The sequence below is a fragment of the Lathamus discolor genome, chromosome 5, assembly GCF_037157495.1.
Source record: "Lathamus discolor isolate bLatDis1 chromosome 5, bLatDis1.hap1, whole genome shotgun sequence".
In the NCBI taxonomy this organism is placed as follows: Eukaryota; Metazoa; Chordata; class Aves; order Psittaciformes; family Psittacidae; genus Lathamus; species Lathamus discolor.
In genome coordinates, this window is record NC_088888.1 from 43,201,224 (window position 1) to 43,219,459 (window position 18,236).

Below are 18,236 nucleotides of genomic sequence, written 5' to 3' on the forward strand. Positions count from 1 at the left end.
ATTTCGTGGGACAAAGAAGGGCTTTTGTAATTTTGTGAACTGACTGAACTAAGCTGCGTCTTACAATTCTACTGATGTTTTAATGCATTTGAGTTGTGCTCTGAGCATAGCAATAACTTGGAAAAAATACTGGTTGGGAAAAGAAATGTTTCTATTTAGAGCTAGATGTTTTAGCTCAAGTTTTGAAGAGGTCATAGAATAAGGGTTCTTCTTTGACTAGGATGTGTGTGCATGCTTATCTTTCCTTGGGAACGAACATTAGTTCTTAATGTCAGCTTCACTAAGGTACTTACTTCTCTGCAAGTAGTGAAGACAGGAAAGATATGAATGGTTACCCTTTGCCAAAAAGTGGGACTTGTGTGAGAGCGCTGTGAGTGGGAAAAAGACTGAGGCTTTCTTCTTTTGCCAGTCAGAAGGAGAAATGCTGTGCCTCAGTTGAATCATTTGAACGCATTTCGGAGACATGAGGCGTGTTCATACTTTAAGGAAGAAAAGGAAAAAGAGAGAAAAACTCCCAAACTCCCCCACTTTTAACATGGACCTTGAAAGTAGGGAAGACATCACTTAAACAGAGGTGTCTCTCATTCACTAAAGGTTGATGAAGTTTTCTACTTACAAAATCAGCTGTCATTGTCCCTTCATTAAAGGTACAAGAATAGAGTCTTTGAGAGGAGGTTAGAGTCTCTGATTTGAGGTTGGATACCCTTCTAAAATTCTGGCCTCTTTCAGTCATGCTCTAGGTGTGGGAGTTGCAGCATGAGGCTTTTGAGCATTTGTATGGGAGGCTGGACTATGATTGTAGTTGTCTCTCATCACCATTAGATCTGCAACAGTATCTGTTAGGGTGGTGAGACACTGGAATCAGTTGCCCAGGGAGGTTGTGAGTGCTCCATCCCTGGCGGTGTTCAAGGCCAGGTTGGATGAAGCCTTGTGTGGGATGGTTTAGTGTGAGGTGTCCCTGCCCATGACAGGGGGGTTGGAACTAGATGATCTTGAGGTCCTTTCCAACCCTAACTATTCTATGATTCTGTGATTCTATGATCATGAAATGTAAGTGTAAAATAAATCCTGTTCAATTGAATATAGCGACTTTTGTGTCCTGTTTTAAGCAAAAAGCAGTTGATCTGTCATTGAGGACTGCGATGACATGGAAGCGGGAGAAGGGATAGTTGAGCTGTACAAACAGAAGTGTTGGTTATTTAATTTAAAACATTCTGTTGTTTCATTCAAATTTTGAGCAGTGGGAATAAAACATCTCATGCATTACTACAGAAAAGTATTAATACATGCTCAGAGTATCTTGATGGATGGCTTGTTAATGAAACTGGTGAGACTTATGCTGTAATAAAAATGTCTAAATTCAATATATTCTTTTTAGAACTTTTGCCAAAATAATCTTCTCTCTTTCTGCTATCATAGTAAATTGCTTAAATCGAAGACACATGTATATTAGCATTCCAACTTGAGCTAGGGGCTAACATTGTGGCAGTATTTTTGTGGAGATAAAGTAATCTTATTGAAATTTGCTGTACAAATATTCTTCATTGAAATCAAAAGCTTTAAGTTCTGATATCCTTAGCCAGGCTGACATCAGCAAAGAATTTGATTAATCTTTTTTCTTGTTTTGCTAGAATAACCCCTACACCCCTAGGAGAGGGGAAAAGCACAGTCACAATTGGTCTCGTTCAGGCGCTTACTGCACACCTTAGCATTAATTCCTTTGCTTGTCTGAGACAACCTTCTCAAGGACCTACTTTTGGAGTTAAAGGTACATAATATTTGCAGACTCTATGACCTCTGTAAGATTAAAAGGAAATACTTTTTGCTTTTGCTCCCTTTTTTATTATTTTCATTTCAATTCTTTAGTTACTTAGTGGATTGTCTGAATGGTAGCATATTGGATTTTTTGAAAGTATATAACTAATAGATAAATGTTTCTTGCACACGTCTTCCCATGCAAGGTTCATATCTATGTTCATGCATTTAATGTGTATTGATAAGGCAGATGAAGCCCAAACATAGTGAAAGGTATGGGGCTGTGTTAGCCAAGAGGTGTTTTGTGCAAGTACACGCAAAAAAGAATTGCTCTTCCAGCAACTCCTCTGCTCGGTGACTGTCTAAAAATGTCTCTAAATGTTATTGTCTAATTATTCCTTGAGAAGGAGTCCTAAATCCACTCATATTGATTAAAAATATCCAATCAAAGTAAGTTGGCAGGTAAGCGTATGGTTCAGCTCATCTGCATCATAAATTTGGGTAGGTCTGTTTTTCTGAGCTGTCACTCTTAATCACAGCTTTTCTGCCTAGAAACCCTTTAAGAGCATGAGGGCCAGGTAAGAGCCAGCCAAAGTTCAAGCCTGTCTTCAATGCTGATAGGAAGTAATGTAATCTTTTTTTTGCCATTTCTCAGCTGAGTTTGATGCCTAACTGGGCAAGCACTCCCCATCTGCTCTACTTTGCTTTGCTGAAGTTTAAGTTAACAAGTTTGATTTCAGCTGGAAGGCTCCTGGTGCTTGGTGCTTCTCAGCCAAGACTGGTGAATGTGAGTGCTTTAATCCCTCCACTCAACTTGTGCATAGGCTACAGTGAACTTCTTTGCCTGTACCCTGAGAGGCAGCGGGAAAGGAGCACTCAGGCAAGGGTGTGAAGGTTTCGTTCAGAAGCAGTGCTTGCTTGTGACTGCTATGTCTTTCCACCCAACAGCTGCATGTGCATGACCGTGTCCTAAATCCGGGCAGGAGCAGAGGGTAGCCATTACATAGCCAAAGTCTGGGCCAGCCATCGTGTGTAGGCTTTCATTTCAGATCAAGAATTCCCCTTTTACTTCCTGCTGGAAAAAGACAGAAAGGTTTAAGGAAATCCTGTTCATTTGGGTGCATCATTAATCCCCTAATAGAAATAAAAATGCTGAGAAATGTGTCATCAACACTGTATGTTTGACTTTGTGCGTTAAAGGGTGGTTGTTTTTCTCTAATACTAATCAGAGTCAGATGTGACTATATGCTTTCCTGCACAGGTGGAGCAGCCGGTGGTGGATATGCCCAAGTGATCCCCATGGAGGAGGTGAGACAGTGGTGGGGGGCAGTGAGTCCCTGTCCCTCAGGCTGAGGTTGCTGCTGCAGCACTTGCTCAGTGGCCATGGTCTGTTAGAACAGGCAGCCAGGGGCATTGGGACAGCTTCAGCCCAGACACTGGGCCCATCTGTGGGGACGGGCTGAGGCCAGGCGCGGACATGAGCAACTGATGTGTCTGGCTTGATGAGGCCTGTGGCTGGGCAGGGCTGCAGCAGCTGGAGACCAGCCCTGCTGCAGCATGGCTGGGGCAGAGGCTGATGGCACTGGGGACTGACGTGGGGTACGGGGCTGTGGGGGAGCCCCAGGAGCCCAGTCAGCAGCAGTCAGAGGTGCTGGTGCTCTGGCACTGTCAAAGTGAGAGAATATTTTCTTACCTGTAAATTAATCTGCAGCTGTCCTCTACTCACAAGTAAATCGGTTTCTGTAGAAGATGGCATCATCCCTAGCGCTATTCAAGGGCTTCTGAAAATCATGTCCCAGCTTTTGAAGGAGCTGGCTAGGTGCATGCTTTCAAAATACTTTCACTGTGAAAATAATGATACTCTGAAGCATATGCCCTTATCTAACGCAACGTTCACAATGTAAAGCTACGTGTTCCATGCATTTATCTACAGGCTGGGTCAAGGACAGAGACGAACCGTAGACTGCGTGTAATGTCAGTTGGCTGCTGCCATCTAAGCTAGGTGCCTTCCTTAACCTCCCTCCTTTGTCTGAAGCAGGCTTAGCCGTGTGCCCAGGGGCTCAGGATGCTGTAGTTGACAATGGAGTTTTGTGTTTTTCCAGAGCATAAAATGCAAGTAAATCTCTGGGCAATGGGCCATGTAAGGATAGCATGGCTAAGCTTACACATATATTCAGTGCTTGTTTGGAAATGCATGATGGTTTCACCCCAAAAGAGCCATAATTTAGAGCTCAACACAACCACTTGGATAGCCTAAGCTGGTGAAGTACTGCCTTGAAAGTGCACAGCTGGTCCAAGCAGAGCCTTAATGTAGCACTTGGTTAGAGTTTTGATTCCCCTGTTGCATGTGAGTGTGAGCACAAAGGCTTGTGTCAGCTGCTGTGGATGCCCCTCTGCAGTCAGTGCTGCAGTGCAGCTGAAATTGACCTCCCACCTCCTTCTGTCAGAGATATATAAAAAATAAAGTGCCTACTCATCAAGTCCTAATCTGATCTAAACTGCTGATTTCAGATTTTCCGCAAAACTTTGCTGGACAGACTTGATATCAGCAAAGTTCATGCCTGATAAGGCACAGGCTGTTTTCCCATGGCAGATATCTGACATACACCCCGAAACCCAGCATGCATAGTGTGCTCTGGGGAATTCAGCAGAAATCTGCACCCCTGCTCCAGCTCAATTAGTGGGTACTAACAGTATTTAATTGATTTAGTATTAATGATGTGGAACTGTAGCCCTGGGCTTGTGATTCTTGGATCATTTAGCAAGGAATAAAGATGCTCTTGGCTTTGTTTGGCTAAACTAAGGGTACTTTAGCATGTATGCAGGTGAAAATCAGACCTTCATATAGCTCAGTGTATTTTCAGCCTGATAATATTTCATCTACACTGATAGCTAACTAATCACAGCTGCAACCTCAAGGAGATAGCAATGATTGTTGCTCCTAATCTGCCTGAAATTTATAAACTGAGTTAAATGGTTTCTTATAAAAGGATTTTGTTGTTTTCACCTCCTAGTTCAATCTTCATTTGACTGGCGATATTCATGCTATAACTGCTGCAAATAATTTGCTGGCTGCTGCTATTGATGCTAGGATCTTGCATGAGAATACTCAGTCTGATAAGGTGAGAGTTATTTGCTGATACCCAGATGAAATTTTTTCTTTCCTATTTTTCAGTAAACTGCATTTCAAAGCAAAATAAATTTATTATCTTTTTATATTTTCACTGTATGAACAGAAACTATTGCTGAAGCCATTCTATATTCTGCTGGGAAATTTTGCTTATCGGATATGTTTTTCTGGCAAATAGCTATCATGAGGTAGTCTCAAGATAAGGATCTTATGCCCAGAACATTATTGACTATTTCAGACTGTACTAAATAATCTCATAAAATATGTTCATATATCTAATAAAAGATACATATAATCTTACTCTTTTTAATAATTTGTATACTCCTTCTAAAGTTAAAAATTACATTTCTGATGTATAGTTGGCTGTGATGTACCTTAAGAAGAAGCATTTGTGGAGAAAATAAAGCAGATCCTCTTCCTTCTACTAAATATGTTGTGATCTTAACAAAAATGTAACTTGGGTCTTTAAAGGGAAAAGGGAAAGTAAAGGAAGGAGCTTCCCTTTCTTGGCTCAGTGTTAAAACTCAGCAAAACTGAATTAAAACAACCCTTTACTTGGTATAATACAGATGTGCATTTAGGTCAGTTTGCAAATGATAGCCACAGTTTGAATAATTTTGGACCTTGGTTAAAGTTTTAAAGGGTTCTCAATTTCAAAAATAATACATATTTGTTTGGTGAAGCATAGAAACACAATCATTTCTGTAATTGGATTTGAACTGTTAAATCATAGGCATTGCTCAAAAGCCTACCGCCTTCTCGGAACTGTTTTTTAAATCGCTAACCAGAAGTCCACAACTTATGTGGTGGGGAAATCTTAATTAAATTACTCTGAATGAAATGAAGACATTAGCTTTTGTTTAACTAGTTTCTGGTTGTAACTTTTTCTTTCATTAACTTCTCATGTGTTTTTTCTAGGCCCTGTATAATAGACTGGTTCCAGCAGTTAATGGCGTGAGAGGATTTTCTGCTATTCAGCTTGCCCGTCTGAGAGTAAGTTGTTAGTGTAGCCTCTTCTCAATGATAGTATCTCTTCATAAAACATACTCTTTTAGGCAACTTGTTTAAAATTGATGTACAGGACCGACTTTATATAGACCTCCCTGATGAATTTTTCGAGTGCAGACTTCTTTTCTGAAAACATCATCCTTGAAGTAATAGGATCTGAGTTAGTTATTTTCATAACTAACATTTTTGCCATTTGTAATAAACCAATAATGTTTTTAAATGCTGTGTCTTTCCTGATGAAATATTAAAGTTACAGTATTTAAAATACTTTTCCTATTATGGTAAAGTCACATTTGACAACTCGCATTCTTTGGTTTTGCAATATTTTCTGGGTTTGAAAGTGTATTATGGCATATACTTCTGGGGTTTTATTGATGTCAATTTGACAATCTTCCTTTGAGGGGTAGAAGTATATTTGTGTGCATAGTATACTTTTGCATCCCATCTTGCTGCCTAAATGTTTCCAGCAGAGCTTTCTGTGCAATTCATGTATGAATAATATATCTGGATTTGAGGCTGCCATTCTAATAAATACTTAGAGGGCAACACAGTGCGCTAGCATAGGGGAAAGAAAATATGAACCCCTTGAATTGTCCCGTAAGGATAGCTTCAGTCTTCTGTGTCCAGTTCCATTTTTGCTGTTGGCTTTTCAGCCCTGACCGGTGTTGTTTCACACCGGTGACAATGGATAGCTGCCAAGTGTGCACTTGGAATTGTGGGTGGAAACTAGAACAGAAGTAATACCAGATTCTGTTTTGAAGAAGGGAAAAAAAATGTTTCTCATAGCAGTTTAAGCATTTGTGCTGCTCATTTGAATGCCAGTAAACTAAATTGGGGATGATGCCTGCTTCCCTCTATGGCAGAGTAGATCTTAGAACTTTCCATAAAAATTTTGAAGTATTTTCAATTTGTCCTTGTTTACACTGTCTACAGGGTAACAGGTAGGGAAGGAGGGGGAGTGTTTTGGGTATATTTAGACTTCTAGATTTACTTTATTTTTACTAATAAAGATGTGTAAGCATGTCGGTTTATTCACTGAGGAATGCTTTTCTAATGCCAGAGAAAATGAAGACTTTTTAAAGTTTTATTTTATTTTCTTAAGACTAGAAGTTCCCACAGCTTTCTGATCCATCTTTATGTAGATTCACCCAAAAACCAGGTTTGATGTTCCTAAAATAGCGAATCTGTAAAAGCTGGGGGGTATAGGCTTATTTGTTGTAAGTGACTTAGTTCATGGATGATGGGCTCTTAAAGCAGATTTATTTATTTCATTCAAAGGTGATTCACACAAGACCACGCATGGGTCTTTCAAAGATTTCCATGAAATAGAGCAGGCATTTAATGATCTTTTTATTGGTAACTGATAATGTTGAATTTCATCTTTGGTTTACATTAAGAGGTTCACCTGTGTAAGAAAGAGGCCTATAAGTATTTCTCTTTTCTTGTTTCATTTCTCCATCTACATTCGCTCCTATTTTAGTTACAGGTGTTTTCCTGTGTGATTTTTTTATTTAATTGTTTTGGTTCTGAGATGCTTCTTTCCAAAATGCTTGCTGAAAGCAGGGGTGATAAGCCAGAGCAGCTATACCTTTTGAAGCAAAAAAGCCACTTCACTGTGTTTCTTTAACTTGTTTTTCTGTAGAGATTGGGAATATATAAGACTGATCCTGGGACTTTAACAGAAGAGGAGGTTAGCAGATTTGCTCGCCTTGATATTGACCCATCTACCATAACATGGCAAAGAGGTATGTAGTCAGAAAGCCTCGCTTCAGCTTGGATTTAATTATAACTTATTTCCTAATTTACTTAACTTTACCTGAATCAGAGCTGATTCTGTGCTCTGACTATAAGAATGGCCTATTACAAGTGGGAAATGTGAGTGTATAACAAATACAGGTGCTGTATGCTGTTCTAAATTTGGTCAAATATCTGCAGTAACTCAAGAGACTTTGCTCATATTCTGAAAGATAGGTTATTCTGACAGTTTAAGTACATTCCTTCTCTCTCAGATAATACATGTCAAAACATGCAAGTTGCTTTTCTGCGCAATTTTCAAACATTATCCATTCTTTTCTTAACTGTGTCTGTTATGTTTTAGATTATTTGTACTTACTCTACTTGTCTTTGGTCCCTCATGCTCCCCAGCTCAGCAGTCTGGGTAGCTCAGAGACTAAATAGGCATTTGGAGTTATGTGTTTTTCCTGTTTTTAAAGTTTCTCTGGCTGTTTGCTTTGATAGGAAGAAGAGGTGAAAGATGTAGTACAGTTTCAACTATGTGTGCCAAGCAAATCAATGTCCACTCTCACACCCTTAGACAACTCCCCTCTGTTATTTTCCAGTTCTAGTGCTGGGTTAAATTTCAGCGTTTACCTCAATTTCTGTATCTCTTTTTCTTTTTAAACAAGTAAACCCTGCATAAAATTATGCACTAAATTCCATTGGATTTTATTATCTTCCAAAGTTCTCAAACACTGCAGTGTATATTTCAAAATCATTGTTAAATTGAATGTATTGTGATGATCAGAGAAATAAGGTGAATCTGTTGAGAAATGGGGCTTCTTGGGCATACTTTACTGTGCCCTTTGTGTGTATGTCTTCTCAAACTTGGAATGTTTTTGTCAAGGTAATACTGGGCAATGTGGCATAAGATGTTTTTTATTATATACAGTGTGTCTGGAAGAGACCCGTATTAGGATGAAGGAATAATATAAATATTTAGTGTGATATGAATCATCGTTTTTATCAGCACGGGTTTGGGAGGAGGCAGCATTACTCAACAGCTATTAACCTCAAGTGAGTTAATTAATCCCTAACAGTGTTAGCGAACCTTCTATTCCACACAACTCTGTATGATGTACATGTCTTAAAAATTTCAGGAAAAAAAAATGGGGTTTAGGTAACTTGGAAAATGTTATATTTGGGACTGTTTGTGCAATCCACATGTATGTGAAGCTTGTTACGTACCAGGGAATTTGAAGGGCAGAAAAGAAAGCTTTCAGATTGTCTGGAAATTAATTTTAGTCAGGACCTGTTTCCTTACAAGTGTCACAAGCTTAAAGTTCATTGCCATCATACACTAACTTCAGCAGGTACAACATACTGAAAAGAAGGAAAGCTTCCCCCCACTTACCCTTCCCCTGGTATTCAGATCCTGTTTATATCTCAAGAGGATAAGGAAGTAGATACACTAAACCTAACACTTGGTTGAACCTAAAATTTCCTGAAACGTTTTCTTTGGGTAAGGAAGAGTAAAAATCTGGAAAAGGAAGAATTGCTTTAGTGGCAAAACCTGTTAATTCTTATGTTACCACTTCTAAACACAGCTATTGGAATCCTCCTGTAGAATGAATTCTGACCATGGTAAAAAAGCCAGAGTATCCTAGTGACCAGAAAGAGTTCCAAGGTTAGTTGTAATTTCATGGTAGGGAGTGTTCAGGTTGTATGATTTCACGTGGAAGGACTAGATAAAAAGCTGCCCACTGGCTGTCCAGTCTGGTGGGAAGGCTAGTTCCTGCTCTCAGCAGTGTTTGAGTAGTCAGGAAAGACATTTAGGTCTGCTTGTGGCTTCATGGTGGCATATGGTACCACAGCTTGGTATGAGGCTACTGCTTCCATGTAGCAGGCTCTGTTCTGGAATTTCTGCCAGTGCTGTATTTTAGAGTATGACTGTGTATAAATAGAAATAGTTGCACTATCCCTTAAATGGAATTCCTGAAGAAATTAGGGGCCTAAATGCCATGTAGTCGAAAGAGTAAATACCATGAAGTCAGAAGGCACATATGGTATTTACAACGCCTCCACAAGAAATGGCCAAGTAGGGGAAGTGGCTTAAACCTTGCTTTTCTCTCAGCCCCACAGCCCCAAACTGGGATTGTGTAGGATTGAGATTCAGAGTCCCTTTTGTTCTTGGATAGTTACATTGTCCTTTTCTGAAATTTGTTAATCTCCAAAAGCAGCAGGAAAAGTGTGAGAAGGTGATTTCACTGACCTTCAGTGCAGAGAACTTCTCCAGAGGTTTCTTGATTATCTGCTTCTAAATGAATAGGGCTCAAATCTACACCTAATGTAAGATTGACTTGATTGCCAAGCTACTGCATGAACTGATCTAGAGTATCTTCTACTCTTTCTTTTAGGGTCAGTCCAAATGAAAACACTTGTAGATCTAAAGAGCCTTTAAGAAAGGGGGAGCCCATTTTCACATACTGTAGGGATTGCCAGTTCCTGGGAAGGAGAGGTCTTGGAATTTGGTCTCATTTTCTAACAAACAGAAGTATCCTCCTGATGTTTCTTCCTAATAAAACATCCCAATCAGTTTTCAGCAGATGAGAGAGCTCTTTTTCCTACAGAGGCACATTAGAAATTTAGTGTTGTCAGTTCAGAACTGGAGAACTTGACTCGCAATGATAGTGAAGTTAGTAATTCCACAGGATGGTTTGGACATGCCCTTGCAATACCAAAAGTGTTTCCAGGTTAGAAATGCAATTGTCTAAAATTGAAGTTGTGTTAAATAGCAGATGGATGATCTTGGCAGTTGAAAAAAATTTCCTTTAGCTTCTGTGCAGCTGAATGTGGAGTTAGTTACTATAATGTGCATGAAAGTGGCTTGTCTGGAAGAACCAGTCTGACAACATAATCATCCTTTTAAAGAGAAACAGACCAGGTTTAACCTACATCATGCAGTCTTAATTCTTAACAAGCCAATGATGAAGCAGATGATTTGAAGTAGGCCTGAGGAGCACTGTATCAACTAGGACAGATTTCTTTTATGTAGGAAAAATATTAAACTGTATGTTAGAATATAAGAATCTATTAGCTTCAAATACTGTTCAGAGAAAGTGTATGTGAATTATTTTCAACCTGTCACCTAATAGTATCAATTAGAAGGGAGAAACCAAGTCAATGCTAATGCTAAAATGCAGGAGTGTGGCTATCTGGTTACACTGTTCAAGCAGCTGAATCTTACATGTAGGTCAACAGGTATGCCTGGAATAAAACAGATACCTGAGTCTTTGCTAACATGTTTTGGTTTTGCTATTCTCGTTTCAGTGGTGGATACAAATGACAGATTCCTGCGCAAAATAACAATTGGGCAGGCAAATACAGAGAAAGGATTTATCCGTCAGGTAGGTAAAGACAGTTAAGGTGTCCTGGACAGACTTCACAGACTGAGAGATGTTTCTGCAGTTCTTTCAGCATAATTCTTTGAATTGCAGTGCTAACATCTGTTGCTCTTGTGTAGTATTCTTGTAGTGAAACTGATTGTGTTAAGGAGTAACTGAGTGTGAAGTGTCAGAGCCTAGAAATTAATGCATATCACACAATGTGTTGAAAGCACTCGACAAAAATGCATGTTAGGGGTTGGACATTGTTGTCCTATGAGTATAAAAGGTGCTCTTACATCCTCATAAGGTTAATCTGTATGATTTTCCTTACTTTTTTAAGTCACTCAAACTAATTAAGTAGTATTTATGCAGGGGCAAGTCATGTGTTGTTGGTCCCATTGATGAGGACTGGAAATGACCGTTAGCTTTTTACTCAAGAGTTTTCATTTCCTTCTCATGCATCTCAGCTTTGGGATCTAAACTGTAAGAACTTTGAGAATGTGCTTAATTTTAGTGTGTGGGCTTAAAGTGACACTTCAGAAAATGAGTATGTGTGTAAAAAAGCTAACCTACGTTAATACATGAGAGCTTCTGGAAGTCAGTTAAAGATAAATCGAAAGCCAGACTTCTCCAGCACTATCTGAACAAGTGTTCCTGGTGTTGTGAGGGTAAATCAGTTTCTGAAACAGTGCAGTGTGGAACAGGTGGAACAAAGCTATTGTGATGATGTGGATATAATTTGATGAAGATACTGTAATCTAATATTCTGGATAATGAAAATCTTGAAGTTCTCACTATTTTGAGGTGGATTGCTATTGCGGTAGAAATAATGCTTTCATTAATTTTGGAAATTGTATCTTACTTTAGCATTTCAGGTCTCTTCTAGGCTTTGTGCCTACATAGAGACCAAAAAGTAGTGCTAGTTTTTTTGCTCAATTCAGCAGGTTAAAACAGTCAAATTGAAGAGAAGAACTTAAAAAAGAAATCATAGAATTATAGAATGATTAGGGTTGGAAATGACCTTAAAGATAACCTAGTTCCAACCCCCCCACCCCCCACCCTGCCATGGGCAGGGACGCCTTCCACTAGAAGTGCTCCTTTGTTTTGTTTTTGCACACACAGGGTAGAGACTTTTCTGCCTATAACTTACATAAAGCTCAATATTGGCAAATACTTATTTCTGATAAAGGGTTGGGTCTACAAAATGTTATACTTGGTACAAGTTTCTTCAACACTTGAGATGTTTTCCTATGTTTAGATTTGTTTCAATGTGAGTGTTAGCTTTGAGCCAGGTTCTGCCATCCTTACTGTGCAGCATTTTATCACCATAATTTTACGGCTTATTTAAATGCGGGTTGTTTTATTATAGAGTTCTAGTTCACATACGGCTGTCAAATGTTGCTTCTATACTGAAGTTTTGGCTGAAATTACCTTGATGCTTTTGGTTTCGATATGTTGGATTTATGCATGCCCGTTTGCCTTTTAACATGTACTTAGTGACTTGAGCTAACAGGAAAATTCATTTCAGAGCCTAGCCGGAGATCCAGAGAAAACAGGACTTCATAGTTAACAGATGCATTTTATAAATATTTGGAGTGATGTTCTAGCACTCTTAAAATCAATGACACCTGTGTAAAATGGCAGAGCACAGCAGGCACAAAAGTCTGCATTTTAATGAACAGGGATGCTGTAGTTTCTGAAGAGTATTACATGACTGATGCCCTTGATCCTGCAATTGAATCCATGTGGGTGGATCCTTTCATCAACAGAGAACTGACTTTACAGCTGAGGCTTCTATCAGCACTTCATAGGTGTATAAAGGTTATTAGAGTTAAAACAGCACCTGCTACCACAGTCTTTTGGGCCTGTTTTTTCAATTAAGTATTATGTCACTCTTTGAGCATCTACCTGGGGTTGTTTTTCCTGTCCTTCTGGGTTTATATAGAAACAGTTATAATAAAAAACTTTTTTTGGTCTCCTGATAAAGTTAGATAATATTCTAGTATATGGGTTGGCCATAGATTTCTCAGGCTTATTTCCTGTTTTACATATGCTGCAATTATGTACCGGGGACATTCTTAGCTTCAGAAGAGATAGTAGCATCCATGTCATCACAACACCAGCAATGTTCACCGTGTACCCAGCTATTCTGTTATGTATAGAACTACTTCCAGTGAATACAGAAAATCTGCTTTGTAATTTCAGCATTTCATTTGAATCCCTATGCTGAATATCTCAATTGCAGGATTATTTTTTGCCTTCTGTATGTATCTCTCGCTGCCTGTGCCCAATGCAGAAAAGTGCTTCATTGTCTTCAGAAGTTTTGGCTAAACATGCAGGTACATAGAGGTCAGCCTGAATATGGCTGCTCTGGGCTGTACCTCTCAAGACAGAATGTAAAAGCAGAAATGTAAGTAAAAAAAGGGCAGAAGCTGTTGGAGTAGTATGCAAATGTATAGGACTGGTAAGGTACATGTTGAACAGTTCTCTGTGTAGAAGCTTCTTAAAAACAGGCAAAGCCTTCAATTTTAACAGATTGCTCTCATACTAGTCAGTATGGGGTACATCTAGTAGAGGTCTGACATAGAAAACAGACTTGAGGCTTTTTTACATAGATAGCATTAGGATGTCGATTACTAAGTTTTTGCATAGACTTTAACTGCTGGACATAGAGAGGTTACTAAAGAAGCTGCAGAAGAATGCAGCCTCAACATTGCATTCCTATCACATAATGCATTAGGGACTTTGCCTTCTCTGTTTACATCTGTTAGCATGTGCCGTGGGCTTTACTAATAGTAAATTAGTACAAGTACTGCTAATGTATACTTGCAAGCTTTTAAGGAAAAGTAAGGACCACAGCTTACGTTGTTCTGAAATACAGCAGAGTATGGATGTATTTGTACAAGAGCAATAGAACTGATGTAGTTCTTGGAGGTTTTTTTAACTTCTGTATTTGTTCATTTAAAAAAAAGGGGGAGGGGGGGAGGAGAGGGCAAGATATATTTTACATTATCATAGGTCAAGCACAAGACCTAGCAGCATAAGCTCTAAATTTCGAGTTTATGTAGAAAATTAATGATTAAATATAGCAAGAATGTCTTTGAAATCAGAGTAAAAAACTTTTGGCAAGCATTACAGAAAGAAAAAGCAAAAACCAAACAAACAAACAAAATCCAGCACAATGCTGTGCTTATGCCAGTAAAGCATGGAACACATCTGGTGATTTTTTTTTTTTTGCCACAGAAAAAAAATTCTTGGTTCTCATGGAGCTTCTGCTAAGGATAATGTGAGCCAAGGGGCTAAGCACTCTGCAAACTGGTCCCCACGTAAATGGGGTGTAACAGAGAACATTAATGAAGGAACATAGACCAAGTGTTTAAAGTTACTGTAGTCTGAGCAATCTCAAAAGCTTCAGGTTACACTTTAGAACTCGTTTGAATTCTAGTGTGAAATCGGTCTTTCCTGAGATTATTCCCGATGATGCCCTGTAAGTATTTGACCTGTCTTTCATTTGGTTCATGATTCTCACTTCTATTTTACAGGCTCAGTTTGATATTGCTGTTGCAAGTGAAATTATGGCCATCCTGGCACTTACCACCAGCCTTCAAGATATGAAAGAGAGACTGGGGAAAATGGTGGTGGCTAATGACAAGAAAGGAGAACCGGTAACAGCAGAGGACTTGGTATGTTCAGTGCTGTAGAGACCTGTGAATAACCTCTGATGCATTTTTTTTTTTTTTTTTGACTCTTGAACCATTAAAAAGGCAGGTGCATGCCAAGGATTTTGCTTTGAACAGCAGTCGGATATCAAAGAAAGGTCTTCTGGGCCAAAACTTGCTTGCAATGAGAACAAGATGTAGAACTCATTCTTCCAGCTCTCTGGTAACATCTGGTTCTGGGAGTCTCTGATCTCCATAACGTACTTGGATAGTTTTCTGCAATTCTTAAGGCAAACAAATTTGGTGCTGGAGGGAGTCAGAGTGTGGGCTCCTATTTGAGAGAGCTGGTGATGTTTGCTACTGTACTTGTAAAGTGTGTTCAGATGTTACAATGATAGTTACCACATGAATGCTTATACCACTAAATCAGAATGGAGACAAGCTATTAATTCTTATATGGCTGATAGTGCTTGGGGCAGGGAGTCCTGGGTTCAGCTGTAACTGTTATTTTTCTGTCTTAGTAGCTAGTTTAGTGCTATTGAAGGCCTAATGACACAGGGTTATCTCTTCACATCATTAAAATTTTTCTTCCTTACCTTCAGTAGTTAGTTGCTCTTTCCCCTTTCCCTACTTCAGCTGCTGAAAGAAGTCAATACGCTCTTCCTTTATATCATATTCTAGCCCTTATAGCCAGACTACGAGTCAGTAAACAGGGGCTGGAAACTTGCATGTTTGTCTATAGCAGGTTCTGGTGGAGCCAGAAACTACCAGTTAACTCTTGCAGTCCAGCTGTATGCCAGGAATAGGCTCGCTGTGATTGGAACTAATTTATTGTAACATTACATTACTTGAATTTTGAAGCCTAATTGCAAAATTAAATTCATATATTGCAGATTGACAGCACACTTTAAATACAATAAATCTGATAATGCTTTGCTTTTATGTTTTTTTGTCATCTAAGTATATCATAGAATCATAGAATGGTTAGGGTTGGAAAGGACCTCAAGATCATCTAGTTCCAACCCCCCTGCCATGGACAGGGACACCTCCTTTTAGCAACTGTGATATGTCTTGGAGCCATGCTCTTGGCAGTGACTGCCTGTATCACACAGACTTTGTGTGTTTTTTCCTGTTTGTCCCTTTTATGTGGACACCTGCACAAACTTACTACATGTTTAGAGTAAGTAAAGGAACCAGTATCCTGGATTGTCAGCAAATCCACAAGCCAGGAATATCTTCACATGGCCTTAATGGATTCCAGTTTAATAAGGAAATGAAAACATATCTAGGTTGACTGGATTTAAGATTGAAATTAAGATAAGGGTACCAAAATTTCTAAGTACAGTCATCATTAAAATTCAAAGTAAATCAACTATTCCCAATTATGCGGGAGAAATGAAGAACTACATTTACTATTCTAGCTGTTGAAGTTTTGATTTTCCTTTTGTTGCGTAACTTTATCTTGGCCAAATGGAGGGGAGTGGGGAATGAGTTACCTTGTAATGCATATGCAAAAACCTTAAAATAATTCAATGTCAGAATTAAATCTACATTTAAAATACATTATTTTAATCTTGATGCTACTTTTGCATGAAGGCAATTCAGCATATTAGTGTTGCAAAACATTTAATCTGTCTTTATCCACTTAATACTAATCAGTTTGCTGAATGAAAGCAATTACTTTTCTGTAGTTTGTTTCATAGAATCATAGAATAGTTAGGGTTGGAAAGGACCTCAAGATCATCCAGTTCCAACCCCCCTGCCATGGGCAGAGACATCTCGCACTAAACCATCTCACCCAAGGCTCTGTCCAACCTGGCCTGGAACACCACCAGGGATGGAGCATTCACAACCTCCCTGGGCAACCCATTCCAGTGCCTCACCACCCTAACAGGAAAGAATTTCTTCCTTATACCCAATCTAAACTTCCCCTGTTTAAGTTTCAACCCGTTACCCCTTGTCCTGTCACTACAGTCCCTAATGAAGAGTCCCTCCCCAGCATCCCTGTAGGCCCCCTTCAGATACTGGAAGGCTGCTATGAGGTCTCCATGCAGCCTTCTCTTCTCCAGGCTGAACAGCCCCAACTTTCTCAGCCTGTCTTCATACGGGAGGTGCTCCAGTCCCCTGATCATCCTTGTGGCCCTCCTCTGGACTTGTTCCAGCAGTTCCATGTCCTTTTTATGTTGAGGACACCAGAACTGCACACAATACTCCAGGTGAGGTCTCAAGAGAGCAGAGTAGAGGGGCAGGATCACCTCCTTCGACCTTCTGGTCCCGCTCCTTTTGATGCAGCCCAGGGTACGGTTGGCTTTCTGGGCTATAGTTGCTCTGTGGAAATATGATGTTAGGGGTGGAATTATGAACTGTGCACAAAGAACTTTTAAAATTTTTCCACTACGTCCCTAAAATAAAAATTACGTCAGTTTTCTTTGGCCTTTATTTAAATAAACTTCCCATGCTTAGTGCCTCAGTTGTTTGGGAGTGTCACTTGTGCACTTGTGCACTTGTTCCTGGCTCTTCTTTAAAGCAGTGTTCTGTATTATACAATAGAAGTGCCCAGAATAAAATACTCACCAGTGTCAAGGATGTATGACCATCTGCAGCTATGCTGCTGCATTCTTTTTCTTCTGCAGGGCACCTTCTTCATACCATGCACAGGGAAAACTTGGGTGCGTGTCATGATTGTGAAGTGCAGAAACTCCTACCTCCTTTGTTGTGGATTGTGTTGCAAATGAGGATGAGAGCTCTGGGAAGAACAGGAAGGTGATTTCATGATTAAGGCAGAAAAATACCTTTTTAGAGAATTAACTTCTACTTCACAAAGCTTATGCGTATTGCTGTGTCCATACAAACTGATTCTCACAGTACATGAGGAGTTATGCATTCCTCAACCTGGGTTGATACCCAGGAGCTAAACAGATGATATCTGTGGAAAGAATGGAACACCACCAAGAACTTGGAACCAGGTTTTAGGCTGAGCATCCAGAATTGGTGACTACTTTTGAGTCTGATCCTTGTTGGTACTGGTTTCTCTTCTGAAAACAGGAACAATTGTTCATTTCTACAGGCTTATTAATATTGGTGAAGAAGCTGGATGCCATAGTGTTGGGACTTAAGACGTCAGAAAAGGAAATTAGTAGTAGGTTTTCTTGGTAAGATTTCTTTATCAAATTAAGTGCTGCCTACTTTGTACAGGTGGAGAGCTAATGAATAATTGTACTGTGCTTGTGAAAGTGGACTGTATAAAGTTGAATCCTCTGGAAACAATAGCCAGAGATACATAGTCGAAGCCCGCACTGTGTCATATGTACAGAGAAGGTAAATTTCAATTCTGTCTGGTGGCATTTCACCTCTGTTCCTGATTTCTTCCTACAGGTGGTCAGTTTTTCTGAACAGCTTACAACTAAGCCTGCTGTTTCTAGACTGTAAACACAGTATCTACTCTTCCCCCTGCTCCTTGTGCTGCCTGTTGTTACTATTCTTCTGCAAGCCCAGCTTTTACTCCTGTCTATTCAGACTTCACAAGTTGTATCTCTTTCTTGTATATGTTAGAAAAGGATTCCTCTGGGATCCAGGAGGAGA

At 39.5% G+C, this 18,236-nt stretch overlaps 1 protein-coding gene across 9 annotated transcripts in view; it reads left to right on the top strand.

Moving 5' to 3' along the window:
• MTHFD1L (methylenetetrahydrofolate dehydrogenase (NADP+ dependent) 1 like) overlaps positions 1-18,236 on the top strand; it is a 156,937-nt gene that overhangs the window by 35,724 nt on the left and 102,977 nt on the right. For 7 of the 9 annotated variants that reach the window (XR_010613082.1, XR_010613083.1, XM_065680562.1 and 4 more), the window contains exons 12-18: positions 1,632-1,768; positions 3,017-3,063; positions 4,770-4,877; positions 5,804-5,878; positions 7,536-7,638; positions 10,940-11,016; positions 14,538-14,678. Coding sequence is in view for 6 of the 9 variants with exons in the window: in XM_065680562.1 (XP_065536634.1) it covers positions 1,632-1,768; positions 3,017-3,063; positions 4,770-4,877; positions 5,804-5,878; positions 7,536-7,638; positions 10,940-11,016; positions 14,538-14,678 (688 nt within the window). In the remaining 3 variants the exon portion in view is untranslated. Of the gene's footprint in view, positions 1-1,631; positions 1,769-3,016; positions 3,064-4,769; positions 4,878-5,803; positions 5,879-7,535; positions 7,639-10,939; positions 11,017-14,537; positions 14,679-18,236 lie in introns of those variants that run through there. The other 2 variants (XM_065680567.1, XR_010613084.1) reach the window with 2 other exon arrangements.